Raw genomic sequence first — 22,927 nt, forward strand, 5'->3', positions numbered from 1 at the left:
TTATAATCATAGAAATAAGTAAATTTAGGTATTTATGAATAATTTAAAAAAATAAATTTCTACTGTGACCATAAGATTTTGTCGTGCTAACCCAGTGTCGTGATAAACGGTTTCTTTTTTAAAATGGTTTTGTACTTTGAAATATGTACCCATGGTATAAATGTGTGCTTACAAACTACTATGGAACATGATTATCGTTTCTAACCCATCTTTACTATAATATTATTTAATGATATGTTACTAGAATAATATAATTAATAATAATAATAATAATATATACATCATTCTTAAATTAAGTAACTACTATTTTAATGAAGAACGTATGAATAATTAATGATGTAGTGAAAGTTTATTGTAACATTTATTAATTAAAATTGTGAACACAAATGAAACAATTGTTTAATGATGATACATTTCGTACTTAATTAAGCAATAAATCCAGTTTTTAACATTTACCTCCTTTGTGTAAGAGTTATGATATAAATAGTGGGTGTAATTCTGAAGTGTACATTGTACAAACATTTAATGCTATATGATATATTATTATATAAACACAATGACCAGTACACAAGTAAATCAGTATTAGCAGGATCAGCTTAAGCATTGATACATATGTACAGGCAGCTACACAGACCGAAATGTTGCAACCTTCAACTCTGATATTTTTTGGTTTTTATTATACAATCATTTGAATTCTCTTCAAAATGGTTTTTCAAATTCAGTGAGTTTTCAGTATGTTGGATTTATAACAATAAAACATCATACCACTATACTCCACTGAGATATTATCAGTTATGATGAATAAAGCAACTTGTACAAATATTTTCATCAAATAATATGTAAAATGTTAATAGATTTATCATAAAAACTTTTTACAAAAGGTATCGTATTGGATTACTACATATGATTTATTGACAAAACATGAATGATCCATTTCAACACATTTTGGTCAGAATTGTAATAGTAATGTAATAAAATTTCAAAGAGGTTGATAGAACAGATGACAAAATGTTGATATTAAGTTTAAACCGCTATTATTAATTATTTTTGTGTAAATAAATGTATGTTCGTCTATAAATTATTTCAATAAACTAGGTATGTACCTAAGTTAATACCACACAGGGTTATAGGTATAGATTTACTTTACATTTTTATAGTTGTATACCCCTTCTCTTAGTTTGTAAGACCAATGCATTTTAATAAACTCTTCCCAGCCACCCATATTTTGAACAATAATTGATAGGCTACAATACAAAAGGATAGAAGCTATAATAAATATTACTCAATATAATAAGATATTGACTTAAACCAATTATAAATTCCAAATGATCTACACAACTTTTAAAGACCAGAAGCTAAAAGCCAAAGCTGTATGAATATCAACATCAGGACAGAAAAACTTAGCAAACATAAATTGTCATAGCTTTGAATATAATATATAATTTTCCTCTTTAAATAACATTATTTTAAAAATTAAACAAGAAAGTCATATTATAAGAACATTCATGTTTAGTAATTAAATTAAATTAAAATAATAATAATTAAATAAAAATAAAAATAAAAATAAAAATAATAATAATAATAATAATAATAAATAATAAAATATTAATGATAAAAGTAATAATAATATAATCATTTAATAATAGTTAATAATTGACATAACGGATAATGACGAAAAATTTGTTTTTGTGAGCATGAAATATATAAAACCAAAATTAATTTAAATATATTGGTATACAATTTAATGACCTATGATAATTCACTAAATTTCAATACAAGCCGCGATATAGAATTTTATTTTTTTGAAATACATAATGTACATTATATTAAATATTTTTAACTAAATATTGCACGTTTTTATGCATTTTTTTTAATTACAAAAACAAATTTATTAGAAAAAAATCTACTATAAATCAAAAACAAAGTTTTGTTAACGGCATTCATTACAATTATACAACATTTAAATCACATAACCTTCACCAAAATTGTTTTTCCTAATTAATACAGCAATATATTACAGTTTTATTTAAGTTTAGACAAGCATATTATACGCATATATATATATATGTAAATATGTTAATATATAGTATTATGTAATTAGTTAACAAAAATTGCTTTTGTGTACTTAAAATATTTGACTATACAAATATATATCTGTACATACAAAAAAAGTATAATAGTGGTAAGAATTATCTAATTTTTCATCTCATTAATATCCATAACATCAATATTGTTTTTCTAGAAAACAGTCAACAACATTTGAAATTTATGTAAAAACATAAATTTTTGAAAATAAATTTACAATATCATAAAAATGTTAACAAGTTTAATTTTGGTTTTTTTTGAAAAATAATAATCAATAACATACTAAATGTACGAAAGAACCTTGTAATACTTATAGGGTAACATTAACAAATGTAGCAATATATATATATTTCTTTATAAGCAGAACAGTAATTGAAGATAATTCAGGAATCAGAAATTTAAGGATTTGAAAAATAACTTTTGAAACAAAATTATTAATCCAATAATGATACAAACTTTAAATGTATGTAAGTAATTACATTTTAAACTTATACTAAAAAAATTTAAAGCGTTTAAGTAAAGGTATTTAGAATCAATACATAAAATATTGAACTCAAAATATGCGTTTATAGGTATCAAGAAAAAAATACATAATAGATCATAATTAAAGTTTTTATCGAACATAATTACTATTGACTATATTCTAATTTAGAATAGTTTTTACACTCTAATTTGTGCTTCAAATCTATTAAATACATTATTGGCTTTCGGTTTTTATTTCTTACTGAATAAAATAAAAATTGTAAATAAAAAAAATAATGATACATTTTGATTAAAATTGATAAATTAATTACATAACAAATAGTTAATAAAATTGACCTAATTTAAAATTCTTTAGACATTTGCAATGTTATAAAATATGGATTTTTATTATCTAAGTTTTAAAACTGAAGGTATATAATAATAAACTTTATTTAGTGTTTTAAAATCCAAAAAAGCAAAAAAATACCCTTGGAACTTTTAGCATTAAATGTAATAATCTAAAAATGAATAATTTTGTTTACTTTCCAAACCTAAAGCTTAATTTCATAATAAAGTTTTGTTTACACTCAACAAAATTAATAAATTAAAATTAAAAATACAAAAATAAAAATTACGCCTCAATAAATTTACAAATAAAAGGAAAACTACATTGAATACCAAGCGAGCAATTTCACACTTTGTTTTGTACAATTTTTTCCTAACACCTCGGTTAAAAGGTTCAATTTTTTTCTAACTCATTGGTGGAAAGATATAATTAATAAAACAAATTATGATTCTTTTCTCATAATATTTAAATATTTCAGCAAGCGTAAGGACTCACCAATTAAGTCTTTTGCATCATGAAAATAAAACAATGACTATTAACTGATTGATTGGTCATTGAGTTTTAAACTCTTTAGCAATGCTGTAAGAAACAATTTTATTCCAATCAATTTTTGTTCTAGTGACTGGCAACTGGCGACGGAGTGCCTTAAAAGTTGTTTCTGACATAGTTTGATAATTTTCTGTAATAGCTATCTGGTACTCATTCTCAGCATCTTCTGCTATTTTCAAAACTTCTTTCACAGCTAACTCTTCGGTCTTAATTAAATAATATAACGTTAAAATTATATAACAGATATTATGAGTATAAATCATTAAATCTTACTGTTAACGCAATTGATTCCTTTATTTCTTTAGATGCTACAAGTTGAACATTACCATTTTCATAATAATGAACATGAATTCGTAAAAATCCTAAAACATCTATATTAGTTGGTCCAACAGTAAGAGTCCACTGAGATCGCCAACGACCATTCCTTTTAATCCGATATAAAAAAAATATATATAAATAATTTATTTTATTCGTTTAATAAGTCATATTAAATCAACAAACCAAAAATTTTTAGCTTGAAATTCATGATCCTCAATGCAAGCTGTTATAACAGTAGAAGAACCTTCTTGTTTCGCAAATACACTACAAGTACCATGTTTATAATGTAATGACGTATATGAAGTAAATTCTGTTTCAAATACTGAACGCCAAGCTTCTGTCTCTGAATCTGGCTCCCAATTCTGTAACATATATTTGTTTGTAATTTTTTCTTAAAAATTATATAAATGTTGTTAAATATTAACATTGAGTCCAGAAAATGAAAATGTATTATTAATGTATTTTTAAATCAACATTTAAGTTATTTTATAGTATCTTAAGAACACTGCACATATTGAAATTTATTTTAAGTAAAATATTAAATTTTTAAATATTGAATTAGAAAAACATCACTTTTATTGCCACATTATAAATAACGGTTAATTATTTTGTAAATGGTCCTTTTATTAAGTAAATACTAGTTGCCTAATTCTATAAAGAAGAAAAAACATGAACAAATTTAATTAGAAGGACGCCACACAGGCATTTGTTGCCTCTGTCTTACAAATGTACAACATTGAGAATTTTTTGTTCACAATAATACATTTTAGTCTATAATTTCTTAAATTTAAGTGAATTTACCTCTTGAAAAATTTAATGGAAGAATATTATCTAGAGCAACTCTGATGATTTAATTGATATTATTATTTTTAAGTAAGTTATGATCATTTTAAAATGTGTAATAAATATACAGTTTAAAAATGGTCATAGCTTACTCAAAAATAATAATAATAAAATCTTAAGAAATGCCTTAGATCAGCCGTTCTCATACTTTTTTGTTCACGGAGCTCTTATGTTCCAAAAAAAAATTACGGAGCCCCAAAATTCAAAAATGTCTATTTGAGGCAACAATAATTCATAAAAAAATGATGTTAATTACAAAAAATATGTGGACTTATAAATAAATTACAGTTTTAAACGTTTCAAATAATACATATTGTTACAGTTCAAATAATATTGAATACAAGTATAAAAATTAAAAATATAACTAAGAAATATAATAACAATTTAATAATTTGAATTTAATTAATACAGATAATATATGCCCAGGGAGCCACAGAGCCTCTAGACTACTCTTGCAGAGCCCTAGGGCTCCGGAGAGCACAGTTTGAGAACCGCTGCCTTAGATAATATTCTTAAAATTAAATTTTTTTAGGGGTGAATTCAATTTAATTTTAGAAATTACATATTAAAATATATCAATATGAACCTTTAATTACTTACATACATTTAAAAGAGACAAAAAATGCCCATGTGGCTTCCTCTTAACAATACATTTATGAGATCAAAACTTAAAAACCACTTTTGATACTTAATTTTAATGGCTAGCGACTACCCGCATTTAAAATATACAGTTCAACACACTAACCTCATAATTTGATGGTTCTTTTCTTAAATGATCAAACTTAAAAGATTGTTTAGATCTAGGATCATAAAATCTACTAGATCCTAGATCATTAAATTGAGTAATAAGCACCGGATATTCACTGTTTTCTATCTTAATAGGTAATGTTTGTTCTTTATTGTATAAAGCAAATGCCCTGAAATCAAAATAACATCAAAACATATTCATTATATAATATAATTCATAGAATCATTAAATTATATAAATTAATTATTTGAATACTTACCAACACGTTCCTTCTTTAAGAAGAGCATCATTGTTAACTAAGCCTCGAACATCTTAAATTTAAAAAAAAAACCCCAAAATAAAAATAGGTAAAATAAATAATAATAATATTAATATTTTACCATTGAATACTTCATTAAATTCGCCTGGAGGTGAATGCAGGATGAAATCCGAAACAATTCTGACCTATAAACAAAAATATTTTTTAGTACAAATACACAAAATAAAGATTATAGACACATATTAAACATAATTTAGTATTTATCTTAAACTATAATATGTGTTTTCCTGAATAAACTCTATGGTCAATCAGATTAGACATCTAATAATTTTCAATATTTTTTAGTCAATTTAAAATCAGATTCATCCTTGATGCATTTGACGGGAAATCTACAAAAAGGTGTGGTTTGTGAGACGATAGTATTGAGGTTTATACAAATAATCAATTCTCTTTTTTAATTTTTAATTTATTCATTCAATTTTACGGTTTACCATTGTTAAATGCTTTTCGAGATGCTTTTATATTTTTGTACCTTGTGGCATTTCAACTATTTTTTTTCTAAAGAGCAAACTTCAATGAACTAAAAAAGTCACATGCTTTATACAATGTTAAAATATGTCTAATAAAATATCCAATAAAACATCAAATATGCAACAAAGTATCAAAATAAATACTAAAATACTAAATAATATACAATAGAACTGTTATAAACACAAAACAAATATTTCTGCACTAAAATATAAATTTAACTAGGTATAAATTATTTGAATAAAAAATAAGTACACCAAAAGTGCTTAGTATAGGAATTTATATATAGTTTTAAGTTACCCAAGAGCATAAATATATCAACATTTTTTAAAATGTTCCGTGTGCCTTCATTGGTCATTTGATTTCTGTATTAAAATTTAAATAATAATCAATTGCCCAGGATTTTAATTTATTTTTGATTTTAAATATTATTAAAGTGTTAAAAAATCGAAATATCCAAAAATATGCAACATAAAAATTTTACTTTTGTATTCTGAAGGTTACAAAATTAATTTCAATTTTACTCTATTTATCTTTTGACTTCTATTGTTAAAGAAAAAAATATGCAAAGCATAAACATCTACCTTTTAGATTTAACATTATGTTAAACGATATATTCATTTTAATTATTAACAACAATACAGAGGTAGGCAGTTATACATTTTTTACAGTCTTATACAAAAATTTAAATCATATCATATTATTACAAAATATACATTATAATAGCAAAAAAAATATTTTTAATTAAAAAAAAACAGTGTTCAGTCAGACACTTAATTGCATAGAAAACTAGATGACCCATGTCATATTTATTAAGGAACATGAGGATTTATAATATTCTAATTTAATTAGAATAGTATATCAAAATAATATCAATATCATTTTTTAGCTGGGATTCTTAATTAAGATAGCATAGGTATAGGAAAGGTATTTCTGCTACAGCATATTTCCTAGTTTAGTTTTTATTTAATTTTGAATACAATATAATTTTTTTTAATTACCACAACTTTTATGTTTCTTTTCAAATTAGTAAAAAATCTATCTACTGTCTTAATAGTGATATGATGTCATACCTACAATACCCACCATATAACATACCAAAATTATGTCAGTCGTTCCAATTTTGTATTATTAGCTTCAATATTAGAGTGAATTGACCAGATGTTATGAGTTATCAAGATAAAAATATTTAGCTTTTTATCTTATATAGATAGAATAGATAAAACTGTTATCTGATTATTTAAGATAATTAGATAATATTTTTTATTAATTCCACTTGATTATTTATAACTTAATCTATATTTTAGTTTTGTATAAAATAATAAATAATATTAACTATAAGATTATAAATAAGTGTTAAAATTGAATTTATTAAATCTTTAAAACCCTAAAAACTGTATAACTGTCTGGTTTTCATCTAGACCAGCGTTTCCCAAATAGTGGTTCGCGACCCACTACCGGGCCATGAAAATTTAATACCAGGTCGTAGAATTTAATGAAATTCTCATATTAAATTTGTTATTTATCATTTTAACTATTAAGTATGAAGATGAAGTCAAAGCGACAGGAGAGATGATTCAAATGTGTTTTATTTTGCCTTTAATTACATAATGATAAATGTAAAATATTTTGGTGGGTCACAAAGGTGAAAAATATAAACTACCAGGGCTTGCCCAAACAAGAGTTTGGGAAACACTGATCTAGACAAAAAGGGAGTAACTTATCTTTTATAATGATATTTTATTTTATTCAATTATCTGCTATGTCACCTAGATAATTTTAAAGTAATCTGTACACACTTAAAGATACCTAAAAACCGAGCTAAAAACATCTGTGGGTTCACAGCTATTATTTTTGTTTGAGTTATGAGCATTTTTAAACATTAATATTTTATTTTCTTACAAAAACTCATATAAAAATTAAAATATTGTAAAGAGACAAAGAAAATCCAGATAATGTTCTTACCTAAAAAGTTTAAGCTAACAACACTTAATTTGAACTCCTGAATACAAATTTGCTATGCTATCAATTTGTTTGTTTTGAAAGTTTGTATAACTTAACCATATTTACTTTGATTATACTAACAATTCTTCAATTCAACAAACAGTGTTAATATATTTAAACAAATATTTATAGAATCGTTATCAAACCCCCTTCTACTTCTCAAGTATCATTCATATTTATTGTCTAGTTTACATTAAGATGAAATACATATCAGTTTGTGAACAAATGTTATTACTAAAAGACCCACTTTACCGTTTTAACTAGTTCAACTAATACATGTAAAATTGACCGGACATACCTAAGTGACTTATTATTTCAAATATTATTTTTATATTCTACAGTTGCTTATAAGATGAATGGTTTAAAGTAAATTAATATTCAAACATATGGATAAGGAAAATACCTCGGAGAATACTTAAGTATAGATATACTATATTTTAAAGTATAAGTTAGTATATTTTTTAGGAAATTATACCTATTCTATTATGCAATTAATATTATACAATTTTGATAAATTGTAATGATTTTGTATTTATGATATTGAATTGATGGTACTTTTAAGGATTATGAGAATCTAATCCCACCCAAACCCTTAAATAGTTAAATGCCTCCAACTACAGTCTTAACTTTCATGATGACCCGTGCATGAATATAGTAGGTATACATATTAGTTGATTGGGAAAAAATGAGAGCCTAATTTCTGAGTTCTAAAGTAAAGAATAAATCATAAAAACTTTTATTAGCCCAACCTACCATTTTTTTTCATGAGTTGGTATATCTACCACTCATTAATAGTTCAAATATATAATATATACCTAATATTATTATTATTTAATTTATTTATCATAGGTATAATATTTTATTATATCAGTTTATAACATAATATGTTAAATTAATTTTACATTCTAAAAAATCTTATACTATTTTATATTAAAATTTTAAGTTTTATTGTATTATAATTGTGCATCAAGTCATTTTTAGTCTAAAACAAAACAAAAAATATAACTGAAAACCTAATGAAAAAAAAATGTAAATATTTATCTTCAGTCAATTATTATTTATTAGTAAGTATGTAATTATTATTACTATTATTTTTGTTATTAATGACTTTATAATGACTAATGAGTAAACAATGTAAACAACTATTACAGTATTTACAATACAACTATACATTTTAATTTTAAGGTTTAAATAATAGACTGAATAATCATAATACACAAATGAGTATTTTCCCTGATAATTACCTACATTTAATTGGTTTTGTAACTCTTATACACATTTTTAAAATTTTAGAAAATGTAAAATAATGTCAAACATTCAAAGTATTATTTACCACACCTTCACCTTAATCGATAAATTGGAATAATATTAATTTTTATACAGATATTAATTTTTATAAGGTACTAAATCTTATCCTACCTACATTCTGTTCAAAATAAGATCATTACCCGGCGGACGAGTTAGGAGTGGTTTTTTTCTAAAGCACTGGTCTCGCTCGTCTACTTTGTAGAGGAAGTGTCTAACAATGAGTCTGAACCACCACTGGGTAATGATCTTATTTTGAACTGAGTACATACAAGGTGTAATTTCTGTATTCCTGGACATGACAAATTAAATAACTTTTGTTCTAATCAATATTTACCTAAATTTTATTTTATATACATAATTTATTAACTAGTGTACATGTAAAATATAAAAATGTTTAATTTTAATTTTTAATGCTAAAAATAAAAAAAATTAAATGTTTTTGAAAATTTCAATATACCTAGTAATTTGTAAATCTGATTTTTAGATACCATTTAATTGTAAAATCATTTAAGTCAAGTGGTTATTTTTATGATTTTTAAAATATCAAATTTTTTGAAAAAACTCATTAATTTGAAAAGCATTAACCTTTTAAAAAAATATTAGATTAAATATTTAGATTTTAATAAGTAGGTTACCTACCTTTTTAAAAATTCTCATAAAATATTTTAAAAAGTTCATACTTTTTTAATTTAAAATGTTTTTTTTAACTGGATCAACTTTACTTAACAAAAATGATTTTCTTTTCAACATTTTCTCGGTTGGCAAATTAACACTGACAAGTAAATAATATTATGTTTAAAATCATCGGTATTTCTATGTATTACTTAAATAGTTTACAATGAAATATACATGGAAATTGCCCAATCCTTCAATTATATTGTGTGCGTTTTATCCCGAGTTTCTATTTAATATAGGTAGTACAGAAATCAGTGCATACTGATGGAGTACAATACCTGAACGGACAAAAAAATTATACTAATTGAGTCCCGGGTATGAATAAAAAATAAATTTTGGAACCGGGTTTGGAAAAAAAACATATTAATTTTTTAGTTCTTGGATTTGATCATTTCAAGTAAAATATAAAATCAACAGTAGGTATGTCAGAATATGTGTACGGAGGTGACTCTGACATAGTTCATATCATTTTTACATCCTTTGTCAAATAAAAATAATAATAATATAAAAACATATTATACAAGCAGACCAAGATTTTTAGATTATATTTGAATTATTACATTTTATTTCAAGCGACTGAACTAAACATAATATATTGTACACACATTAATCAAATGTGGTGTTCAAAACAAACGTAAAAAAAATGTAACCATGGATACCTGTAAAAATTGTTGTTATAGACCTAAGTCTGTAGGTTAGTGGGAAGGAAGATGTTTTTATTCAATGTATGATGGGACTCAGTTATTATTTGAACATGGAATTAATTAGTATCATATTTAAAGATTTAACAGGAATCAATCGGTGTGGGAATGTACCTTAAAACTACCCAGAACTCAATATTTTGTTCTAAAAAGTTTTACTGGAACTCGGATCATATTCCGTCATAAAAATGTGTGTTAAGTGCATACCTATTATAGGCATAACTGAGGGGGTGCACTGGACGGTCCTTCTTCTATTTAAAATATATTAATGCTTACTCCTAATTACATTCTAATCAATAGAACATTTAATACTTTTGCCTCATCCTAATTTTTTCCTAATTCAAGCACTGCCTATACCCATGGTAGATAATATTATGTTGAGTAGAGGAGGCTCTGCACAAGGATGACTCAATGTAGGCAATGACGACAATAGTAAATCAAACAAGTAGGTACCCACCTAGCCACGCACAATCAACTGTAATCAACATTTTATTATATTTTATCTGCAATACACAATTATACACGCTGGAATCACAATAAGGTGAGTTACAACGACCTGCTCGCTTGCAATTTTAACACCACACCACGGTTGTCGCACGCAAACCACAGAGTACGTACGAGAAATTGTACTGTCTCGTCGACGTCTGCCGGTGTATCATAACTCATCGTCACAGTGCACCTACAGTACGCAGTAGCCGAGCGGAAAACGTTACCTTTTCCTGGTCCGAGATGAGTTCCTCTCCTTCCATGGCCATGGCGATCGCTCAGTCGAATAAGGGCGACGGTCGTAAAAAACAACGGCTGGACACCTCCTACTGATGTCGGAAAAACGAAAACGGACAGGAACCGCGACGGTGCGTCGTACAAGTGCACAGGAGCGGACGCAAAACAACTACGCGAGGAAATAACCTAATTTCACACGGTTACTACGCTACGGTCACCGGACACCGAGTTTGTTGATCAATTATCGGTTATCACCAGCTCTCCGGCGGAAACGATCGACGCGGGCACGGATAAATAATAATAATAATAATAATAATAATAATAATAATAATAATAATAGTATTATACAGAATATGATAATGCTACGTTACACGTACGAACGCGATAAACGTGTGCGTGCGCGTGATATTATAATATAGTAATAGTAAAAATAGTAATAATAATAATAATAATAATAATAAATTAATAAATTAACGTCACAGTCCGGAGCACGACAACTGGTGGTGAGCCTGCTGCTGCAGTGGTGAAAATAAAACGGTCCTCTATCACTCGGCACTGATAGCGAGAACGGACGTCGTCGTCGACGGTCGGCGCAGGCGATAGCGAATGCCGAATAGCGGCGCGATTAATCACCCGGCGTCGGCAACGGGACGCGAGGGAGGGGCGGGATGGGGGGTAAGGATGAAATATCCAACAACAAATATTCGGATTTTGTTATTATTACTATTACTATTCCGCGGTGACCGACGATAACGTGCGGGACGATCGTTGCAACTTGTAAGTCAGTTGCGATAAGTCGTTCGCCGACTGTGGCAAACGATCTCGTCGGCGGCAGGTTTTTCCCTCCACCCCGCCCCGCCGTCGTCGACTGGTGACCGAAATAATATATATAATTGCTGTTGCTGTGGCGGTGCCAACGAAAGGAGTACACGCGCTCGGGCGCACGCGCACTGCGCCTCATTGTCGTTCTGTTATCATGTCGTTACGCACAGTCATAAATAGTTGTCGTCGACTGCAGCAGCTTGCTGCTGCGGGCAGTGGCAAAGATTTACAGTGGCAGTGGCAAGAGCCGCACTGTTCTATGGCAAGAGGCGGCCGCAGCCGCCTGTAGTTGTAGTGTCGTACTGTCGTAGGCCCGCGGCTGTCGTCTGGACGCCTGGTGCTCCAGCGAACCGCGCAGGTGGTGGCAGTAGTGGGCGTTAGCGACTGTGTCGTCTCAGTCCGCCGGTCGGAAAAGCAGACGGGCGCGAAGGTTCCGCCGCGTAAAAAACAACTATTCCGAACCGCGGGGCACTGAGTCAGACACAGAGTTATTGTGCGAATATGCCACCGACTCTCGCAGTCTCGTGACTGCTCCGACCGACGACGTTTGTCGTATAATTATTATTATTATTATTATTATTACTACACCATTGTTGTATTAATTCAAACTGGTTTGTCGGGAAAAAGCTATTTTTCCCACATCCAGCAACAATAATAATTATTATTGTGATGGCTGCGTGTCACTATCGTATTTTGTGGCTCACCGTGAGTCATTTCGCATATTTTGCCGACGTTCCTCTATTAAGCCATTGTGGGTCAACGAACATTTTATAATATGATTAGTATTTTTATTTTACACATTGCTGTCCGCGAGACTAACTTATAATAAACTATATTATAACTCCGTAACAATGTCAAAGTACTAAATAGGTAGGTAGAACACAACATTATGTAGATGTTATATTGTCAAAATGTCATCTATCGATTTCGTATAAATGTGGTCAGTGAATCTTATTGACAGTGTTTGATAAAATAAACTACTATTAAAAAGTAATCAAATAATTAATAACGTTACTTTTTAGTTGTTTCATATAGACACCACGTATAGTGTAGACCGCGGGTTCCCGGAAGCTCCAACCCATTGAAATTTGTTCGAGCAGTGGCACCCCATAAAAATAAGGATCAAATTTAGTTAAAAAAACGAAAAAATTTTTTAGTTTAAGTTATTATAGATAAAAAAAACATAGTATTATTATGTTTTCGTGTTATCGCAGATAATTTATTTATATCTATACAGTATGCTGTTTTTAAGAGTTTTCTGATGCAGAAATAACTATATTTTTTTTTTATTATAAATACAAGACATCGACTGTATTGGTCATTCACTGCTTTTTTTTTTTTTGTCGACAATATTGGTTTTTAGTACCTACATTATAAGAATTTTTTTTTTCATATAACATCGAGTTAAAAAAGTCGCTTTCTCTGTTCTTGTATTTATTAATAATAAATAGTAAATGGTAAATTTCATTTTTTTCATTTGAAAAAATTGAAAACCAAGTAACATTTTTCAATTGTCATCTTTACTGTTGATCTATAGTTCGTCTATCGTAGACAGTCGACATGAACATGGAAGATGACAGTGGGTACTAGCCACTAGGTACTGAATTAATCCTTTAATTATAAAATATAAGTACATAATGACTTCAATAATAATAATGACAAGTAATAGGACCACAATACAGTTATACAAAATGTATAAAAGGTACGTATATGGCTGTCTAATCTTAATTGATTACATTTAAATTTATTTTTTAATCTGAAAGTTTTAATTTCTTGCAAAATACGAATAACATTAATTCCTGGTAACTTACATAGGTAATAATATACTATTTATTATTGGTATCTAAAAATTCGGATTTCAAAAACAAAATTTATAGATTTTAAATTTTTCAAGAGTACCCTTGTTTTTGTCATACATAATTTTAATAACGTGAAAAAAAACCGTTACTTCAAATTACTTTTAAAAATAATTACGTTATACAATTGCATTAGTTAAAAAAAAAAGATGAAAATACCACTGCGTTACTAAAAAAATTATTTCGTTACAGTATTTTGTAGTTTGCGTTAGTATATTACGTTACTACGTATATCGGTACATCGTACTATAATTGTACTTGTATATTTATTTATTCTTATAGGCACTATAAACTATAGCTGGTAAAGCGGTAATGACTGGTATATTATGGATAAGTATTGTGAATTATGTTTAATTAGGTAACACATAGTATATATTTTATAATTTATAAAGCCATATAGTTACCACGTACCTACTACCTGGCACCTAACTACCTACATCCTTACTGTGTACGATTATAAATATCAGTATGAAGTAATAAAAATAAAATCAAGTAGTTTTTATTTATTAAAGAAAAGTATAAAATAAATTATTCATGAATTGTTACGTAGATAATATACATTAGAGTACTGACAACACTGCACCGGGTGATGTATTTTATAATATAGCTATTCGTGGCGGAATTCTTACATTTTTATATTATTTAAAAAAGTTATAAATAATGAAAATAATAATTAAGTTATCTTATGCCTACGTCGGCTACACAATATAGACCGGGAAAGTCGTGCTGTATAAATAGTATTATCCAAGTAGGTGTCACAGTCGAGTTATTTGTCATTTTGTCATTGAGTAGGTCGCTGCAGTAATCTAAATGGTTGTGTTAAATTCTTAAATTTGAATTAAGTGATGAATCATTGCATATGTTAAAAACTATTTTGCGAGTAGACAGTCTGTCAGCCTACATTTCTAGGTTCTAACATCTAAATAGGTATTTTATCATATCATATTTATTATATTTTAGGTATATTAAATATTTTATACTTCCATAAGGAATTTATATTTTTCTGATTGGAAAAATGGAGCCTCCAATATGCCTTTTATGCAACACAGACACACAGACATCGTGATAAAATGAAGATCATCCACTGCACCTACAATATTCACAGATGAAGAGAAGAGTGTCAAATTCCAGATAACGTGTACGAAGCAACAAGACCCTATTCTTAAACTAAAAAAAAAATGAAATTGAACATTTTAAATCTTAATACACCTAATGTAAATCGAATGTAAATGCCACTCTACATATATAAATAATCAAAATACAAACTGTTTAAATTATTGTAAGCTAAAAATCTAGGTTAGGCTTCCAGTCGATAAAAACAATTTATTTTTCTATAAAAAATTTCCGTAGGTGTTCATGGTCAAAGGCATCGTTTCAGTTAGGTATTTTTCCAGGTGTGTGAGCTTTTAAGCACAGGCCAATTTTAACATTTAATCGGACTTAATAATATAGGTAGGTATAGGTACCTATGTAAATATTTATCCTTTTCTTTTAAAAGTCTAATTATTTAAATAATAATAAATCATATCGGCTATTGAATACTTATAAGTTATAAGCAACTAAAGCAACCAGCTGAAACAAGTTCATTGTTATTAAGAAAAAAAGGTTAATAATGTAGGTATTAAAGTTTAAAAGAATACACTTCAATGGTCCAAGTTAAAGTTAAAATCATAATCTTGCCTTTAAGTTATCCTTATCTGTGCTAACTATGAATAAAATAATAAGCACGCCCCACCCTGTATGTTTAAATATTCATATCCATACATCTTTTTCAATTTTTTTTCTATCCAAGTTTAAGTTAGTCAATTTTTAAACGTTAAATTAACTAACCAAAAATATTTAGTGTTGTAAAAAAACCACAGTACTTATTTAAATTAAATAAGGTGAAAAAAATGTTGACATTGTGCAATTTCTAAATATTCATATGATGCATAAACGTACAACTTTTTAATAAAATAAATGTTGATGTATTTAAAATGGTAGATTATAATATATTTTCAAAGCTAGTTTCTTTTTAGTATGACACATTTTCCTGGTTATTAAAAAGTCATTATAACCAATTTGCATTGTACTCTATATATATAAGTTAAGACTTATTGTTGTGATTATAATTTGAGATGTAAGTATTAATGCATTAAAATTTTTAAGAACCTGATTATAGTTGACTGCATTAGTGTTCATACCTGGTAAATAACATATCTTGTACAAGACAAGTGATTTTAATAATTCTCGTAAATACTGGCTAACACTATCAGCCATGGTTTTTAAACCTTCAGAAACACGACACAATAACTTGTACATGCATGTTAAATCATCAATGTTGTTGTTCTTTCCAATTTAATTGGTTATGTGCTATTATAACACGAGTTGCGTGTTTTGACTTGTTTTAATTTTTACACTGTACAAACAGCAATTGTGTGCACTACACCACTACCTAACAGATTTTCTGCTAACCAGAAAGTACGGGAAAAACGGTTTGATTTTTTAAGAGCTTGTTTTTTTGCAACTTGTTTAGATGTAGGTAACATGTTACCTAGTATTATAATACCTAGAGTGAAGACTCTTGAATAATGTTAAACAAAATTCTGCTTTCTGCAGTTATTTACACAGAACTGTGAAATAGTAATGATAGCGCCATCTAACGTTCCGACTAGACGTCCTTAGTCTGGCAATCGCTAAGCTTAGCACAGACAATTGCTCCTCTCCCGAGTGAATGTGACTGACCGAATGTCTAATATATATACTAACTGTCGGTCACCCTATCATCGGAGGTCGGTCGTGTGATAAACGATCCAAATAGCCGTATGGCTATAATTCCGTTTGGAATTCTCAAAATATGCCCTAGCCCCGTCTGGCCTCAATACCCAAGGCCAGACCGAGCCCCACACCCTTCCCAACTCACTATATATCTTAGAATCCTTCCCACAAAAATGATGTGATGTGGATCGCCAATCAAAAATCCTACAAAAAAAAAAGGGTCCAACATCACGTTTATCCACGAACCACCGACCTCCACAAAAATTTTTTGCCATTTTATGTTACTATTACAATTTTCAAATTTTCTCTGATAAATTGTTTTTTTCATTTATTAAGATATAACTTATAATTTTCTATATAAACTTCACTTAATGCGTTTAATAAAATAGTTAACCTTCCCAGTATTGTTTTACGTAAATCACGCGAATTTCAAAAGTAAAAAACATCATTTAGGTATAGTGTACATGTATATAATATGATATAAACAGTCAAACGTTAATTGTTTGGTACCGAGTAATATTGTTTATTATTTATATTATACAGGTAAGTAATCAAAAAATATTACTTTTAATGTCTTTCATAAAAACCGTACTATTGATCATTATAAATATCTATAATTTAAAATCGATTTATCCATAACATTAAAATATTAAACCTATCGACAAAAACGTATTGTTTATGATTAAAAACTTATAATTTTTAATTTTATGCTGAGGTTAAGATATGGATCAGTACCATCAATCAATTTACCAGCAACTGTGTTTCTTAAAAGTATCAAATTTATATTTATGACATCTAGACAGACAATTTATGTAAAAATAAATATATTTTTCGGGCCTATCATTAAAGATTAAAAAAACTAAATTCAAAAAAAAACTCCAACAAAATGCAGTCCAATGCACATGTTTAAAAAATTTGGATCTTTTGGAAATAGTCCAAAGCAAAAAGCATGCAATACATAAAGGTTTAAAGTGAATATATTTACATTCAACAAAGTTAAGTGATGAATTAATTGGCATAAAAAAATAAAATCATTCACTGTTTGGTTCAGGTTGTTTAAATAATATTGATAAAATACCTAATGGTTTGAATTATAATTATATTATTGTGTCTCTGGTCAGGTAATTGTGTTACATGAATAAATATTGAACGTATAATCAATGTTGCATATAGTGTTTGCCGCCTGGCTATATGGCTACTTGGCCATGAAAGTAGCCAAGGACTCTCAATCCCCAGGATTTATAAAATATTTGCATGTCACTAACTTTATTTTTAAGACAGAAGTATAAACAAAATGTTGAAAACAGTAATTAAAAAAGAAATAATTTTGAAGAACTAATATGATAGCTAATATAAACCTTAAAATATGATAAATAGGTGTTGGTTATGATGAACTATGGTTAAGAGTTTAACATTACCTATCTTGGATTCTTTATAGCAAGTGGTTCAGTTACAGGAAACAAAAGTACATTGTAGAACAGTGACGTATTGAACTATTTTACTTAAGGAATGAAGATTTAAGCATCCACCTGGAACCCACCCATTTAATTTAAATGTACTTATCAACCAAAACCAATCGCTACGCTCGCACTGTATCTTTTACAAGATGTACTGTACATATTTTTATTTTAACCCTCAACCTGGTTTTTTATACTGTATTAATAATTTAAATCTTAAAATAATAATTATACTTGGATAGTAGAATTTATTTTTTTTTATGACTATTTACTAAGAGTTATTGATAATAATACTATAAATTATAATAAACAATTTAGTATACTACATCATAAATTATTATGACGTATTGCAATTTTTTCTTCATTAAATTCTTAATACAATTATTATGTTATTATTATATTATTAGAATACTACATATATCTCAGATCCAAAGTGGATTGATATCAATTCACCTTACTCAAATCTCTCTAGTTTTAGCAAAATAGTATACACATAATTGTTTACCAACCATCCTTACAATAATTGCGTTGTAGCCTCTCCTTAAGATGAATAACTACTCTACTGTATTAGAGTATACAGCGTATACTATAACGAAATTAAATGAATGTGATCTTATTTAAAAAGTGATTATTTCTGATCAAGGGATTAATAATCTCAAAATAAAAAAATTATTTACTGTTTAAAAACTACAAAAGAAAAACCTTTTATAACATACAATAATTAAAATGTATTTTTTATGTTAATTCTCCACATTTATTTAAATCATTAAAAACTTAAATTATTATTACACTAGCCATCTAGATAGATCATACAATAAGTTAGAAGAAATAGATAATATTGATGATTAGGTATTAAACTATTGTATTCAGTTGTAAATATTATGTATATTTTAATAAACAATTAAAAATTACAAATGTATTCTGTGAATAGGTCGGGTTTGTAGTCAATTGGGTCATAAACTATGTGTTGAAAAACTTACGACAAAATATAAGGATACTAATAACAAATTTAATCTTGATAATACACACATTAATATAAAAGAATATGAAGGCTGTAGTTTGCTTTATCCTCTTACCAAAACATTGGAGTTTACCAAACATGTTCATGCAAACACGACAACCTTATTCTGAAAAAAAAGATCTTAAACTAATAATAAGTAAGGTTTGTATAAAAGGTACTCACTAAGTGTATGCAAAGACTGCAATACACAATTTTTAGATACATCTTTAAACATCAGTATAAATATCAAATTGCTATGTGAAGAAGTGCAACGATTCATTCAAGATTCAAACATTATTAATGTTAAAAAAGTAGTTCATACTTGAGTATAAATTATTATTAGTATTTATTATTATTTATTTTTATCACTTATGTCATAATTTCACATTTTAGTTTGTGTCATAATATTATTATGTAAAAGTAAAATACATAACATGATTTACACTTTATTAAAAACCTATTATAGATTTATGAACTTACGTATGATCAAATATGCAAGGACTATAAATCTATAATCTCCATAATATTTAAAATCTAAATTATATAATATTTCTAACTAATAACTATAAAAGGGAATGAGTGTTTAGTATTAATTGGTATGTCAGTAAGTGTTAAACGGCGGATATGTTATTCATTAATTTGTTCATGAAAATTATAAGGAGTAAAATAGGCAATTACTTTAAAAATTTAAACAATGATAAATAATTCACCAGTTTTTATGATCGTGTATTCGTGTCCTGTATTATCAGATATAATTATAGTATTTGAGCCCGTAACTTTAAAGGCAGAATGGCATATCAGGAATTTGAAAAACTTTGCGAGGGCCACTTTTTAAATATTTTAAAACAAAAAAATTGCATATTCTTTTAAACCAAAGATGATGTATTATGTATGAAGTAAATTAATTTGATAATTTTCTGAAGCTACTAGCAACGTAAATAGTATAATATAATTCTGTGATGCCCGGTGATGGATGAAGTTGGTAATGACTAGGGCAGAGGACCTATAGCATTTGCATATTTGTTTTGCACGATCACAAAAATAGCAGAGTAGGAAACAAATACGTTTCATGCTGAAAAAAAGTTAATTTTGAAATTTTATTTTGCATATAAATGCATATTTCGAGTTTTTTTCTGGTTTTAGTGCATATTTCTTCGATTCTATACTTTAAGATGTATATTTTGTACATTTTAGTACATATATTTTGATTTTTTAGAGCTACAAGTCTTCTGCTCTAGCTAGACTGATGACTGATTGCATGCAATCTGATACAGACACATTTTAAGGAGTTCAATATAGGCAATTTCCTCGGTGCTTTTCGTGTAAATATGTGCATAGTAGTAGAGCATTCTTGTCCGTGAACACCCTTAACGTACATGCCAAAAAAATGCTACAAGAAAAAAAATTATTATATTTTTTGTCAAAAGTATTAATCATTGTCAATTGGATAAGCTAACTTATTTATCCAATTAAAAATATTTTAATTTGTCATACAATTTACTTGAAAACTACTTACTTATATTTTTAAATAAATTGTTCACTTCAATATTATGAACATTAAAAAAATTCTTAGTATTCAAAAAATCTAATTTTTTAGAGTTAGGAATTCAATTCCATAAAAGTGGAAAAGTCTTTCTCAAGTAAACAATGACCATTTTTTCAATATGCTTTCATAAAATTTATCTGAGGACCAAGATTGTCTGTAAAATTGGTATAACATACTGTATGCTTTGGTAGAAAACTCAAAACACAGACTGGATCGAACAACATATCACATATTATTAGGTAACTATAAAAGTATATTAATTGAAAGCTTAATTATTTAATTTATCACCTTTTGCTCTTTGTGAATGATGCGATTGGAGACTCTAGAACCCAATGATCAAGCTAACACTGGGCAGTTGGTTTGAGATGCAGCACTGACATAAATCGGTTGGTCAACTGATTATTCTCTTTTGAGACAGAGATAATACATTTATTTTGAAATAAAATAAGCAACATAAAATAATTTTAAGGAACCTATTAAAAATACTGTGTTACCTACCTAACTAAAAGTATTATATTTTCAATTATGTTAATAATTTAAAATAATTAATAAATTCAATTTTATATGTTAAAATTACCATTTTATTAAGGAATCAATTGATAATCCTAGTAAGTATCCTACAATTACAAAGCATACTCAAGCTTTTAATTTTGAATAAATATTAATTACTATATTATTTGGGAGATGGTTTTCCATTATGGTATTACTAAATACTTGTAATTGAAAGATCTTAATCAATAAAATCTATACTATGTTCAGAAATACACACAGAATTAAACTATAATTTATTATGTTTAATAATTAAAAATCATTTAATCATGTTATAGGTGCTGTTTATATTTTAAATGTTAGAACATAAATAAAATTATTAAGAAGAAGAATATTCTAGACGTAAAAACTGTTGTAAAAAGTAGTTCTGGTTCTGCAAAGAAATTACAAATTAAAACATCATTATCAGTTTTTTTTTAAAGATATTGTTACTTATACACCGTTAATATTAAATCTAAAAAGTTGAGTTACTATGTGTTTAATATTGGTTGTGATGACTATTAATTTATTCTTAGAACAGTTAGAGCTATGAGTAACATAAATGAAAATAGTTTTGCTTCTCAATTTTTTAGAATATGAAAGTCCTAATTTACCACCATAGACAAAAACATTAGAAAAAATTAATATTCTATAGACTTTTTTAAATAATTTATTTATAGTTTACTGTTGTGCAATTTTCTAGAAAGATAGAACAAGACAAAATTGAACTATTATTAAATTAACACAAATCCGGCAGACTGAAAACTTAAATTACAAGATAACTTAATTAATTATATTTTACACGAATATGAAACATAAATAAATTGATTTAGTAGTATTGCTTATAAATTATCAGTGTTCAGAACGTTTACTAAAAAAATGAATTTGTTCACGTTCATGTACTTGTTTTTTTTCAATTGAACAAATTTACAGTTACATTCATTGAAAAAATGAATGTGTTCACAAGGTCGTTCATTAATTTTTTTAAATTTTTTATGATATTAATTTTTGTAAGAAAATATTATTATATAATACAATTAATCAATATATTTTAAACGAATGTTTATTAAATGGCAAATAAATTGAAAAATTAAAAATAGTTCAATTTCATTGAAATATAAACGTTCTTCAGGGTCAATTTGAAAAAAAACGAGTGATGTGATTAAATATGAACGCGAAAGTGTAAATGTGTGTTCACGAATGACGTTCTTTCCGAACACTGTAAATTATAAGTATTTGCGGTTTTGTTTTGTAAAAAATAGTTTTTATCTAATAATTTTAACTTTTGTGTTATAGAAGTATGAACTTTATTGACGTAAAGGAGCTAATGATTCTGTAAGATAATTTCTCCATATTTCTCTTGTTAGCCTTCTGTTTTTGGTTTAATCAATGTAACTGAACAGTACTTTACT

General features: G+C 27.1%; 1 protein-coding gene across 1 annotated transcript; it reads right to left on the reverse strand.

The window, feature by feature from the left end:
* Positions 1 to 2,681: 2,681 nt before the first annotated feature.
* On the reverse strand, positions 2,682 to 12,354 carry LOC111037612 (F-actin-capping protein subunit alpha). The gene is made up of 7 exons (XM_022320278.1): positions 11,540 to 12,354; positions 5,732 to 5,795; positions 5,611 to 5,662; positions 5,349 to 5,520; positions 3,944 to 4,122; positions 3,716 to 3,866; positions 2,682 to 3,648 (listed from the first exon to the last, which is right to left on the reverse strand). Exons 1-7 carry the CDS (start codon positions 11,579 to 11,581, stop codon positions 3,445 to 3,447), a joined length of 864 nt encoding a protein of 287 aa, XP_022175970.1. The 5' UTR covers positions 11,582 to 12,354; the 3' UTR covers positions 2,682 to 3,444.
* Positions 12,355 to 22,927: the final 10,573 nt, after the last annotated feature.

The sequence above is a fragment of the Myzus persicae genome, unplaced genomic scaffold, assembly GCF_001856785.1.
Source record: "Myzus persicae strain clone G006 unplaced genomic scaffold, MPER_G0061.0, whole genome shotgun sequence".
NCBI lineage: Eukaryota > Metazoa > Arthropoda > Insecta > Hemiptera > Aphididae > Myzus > Myzus persicae.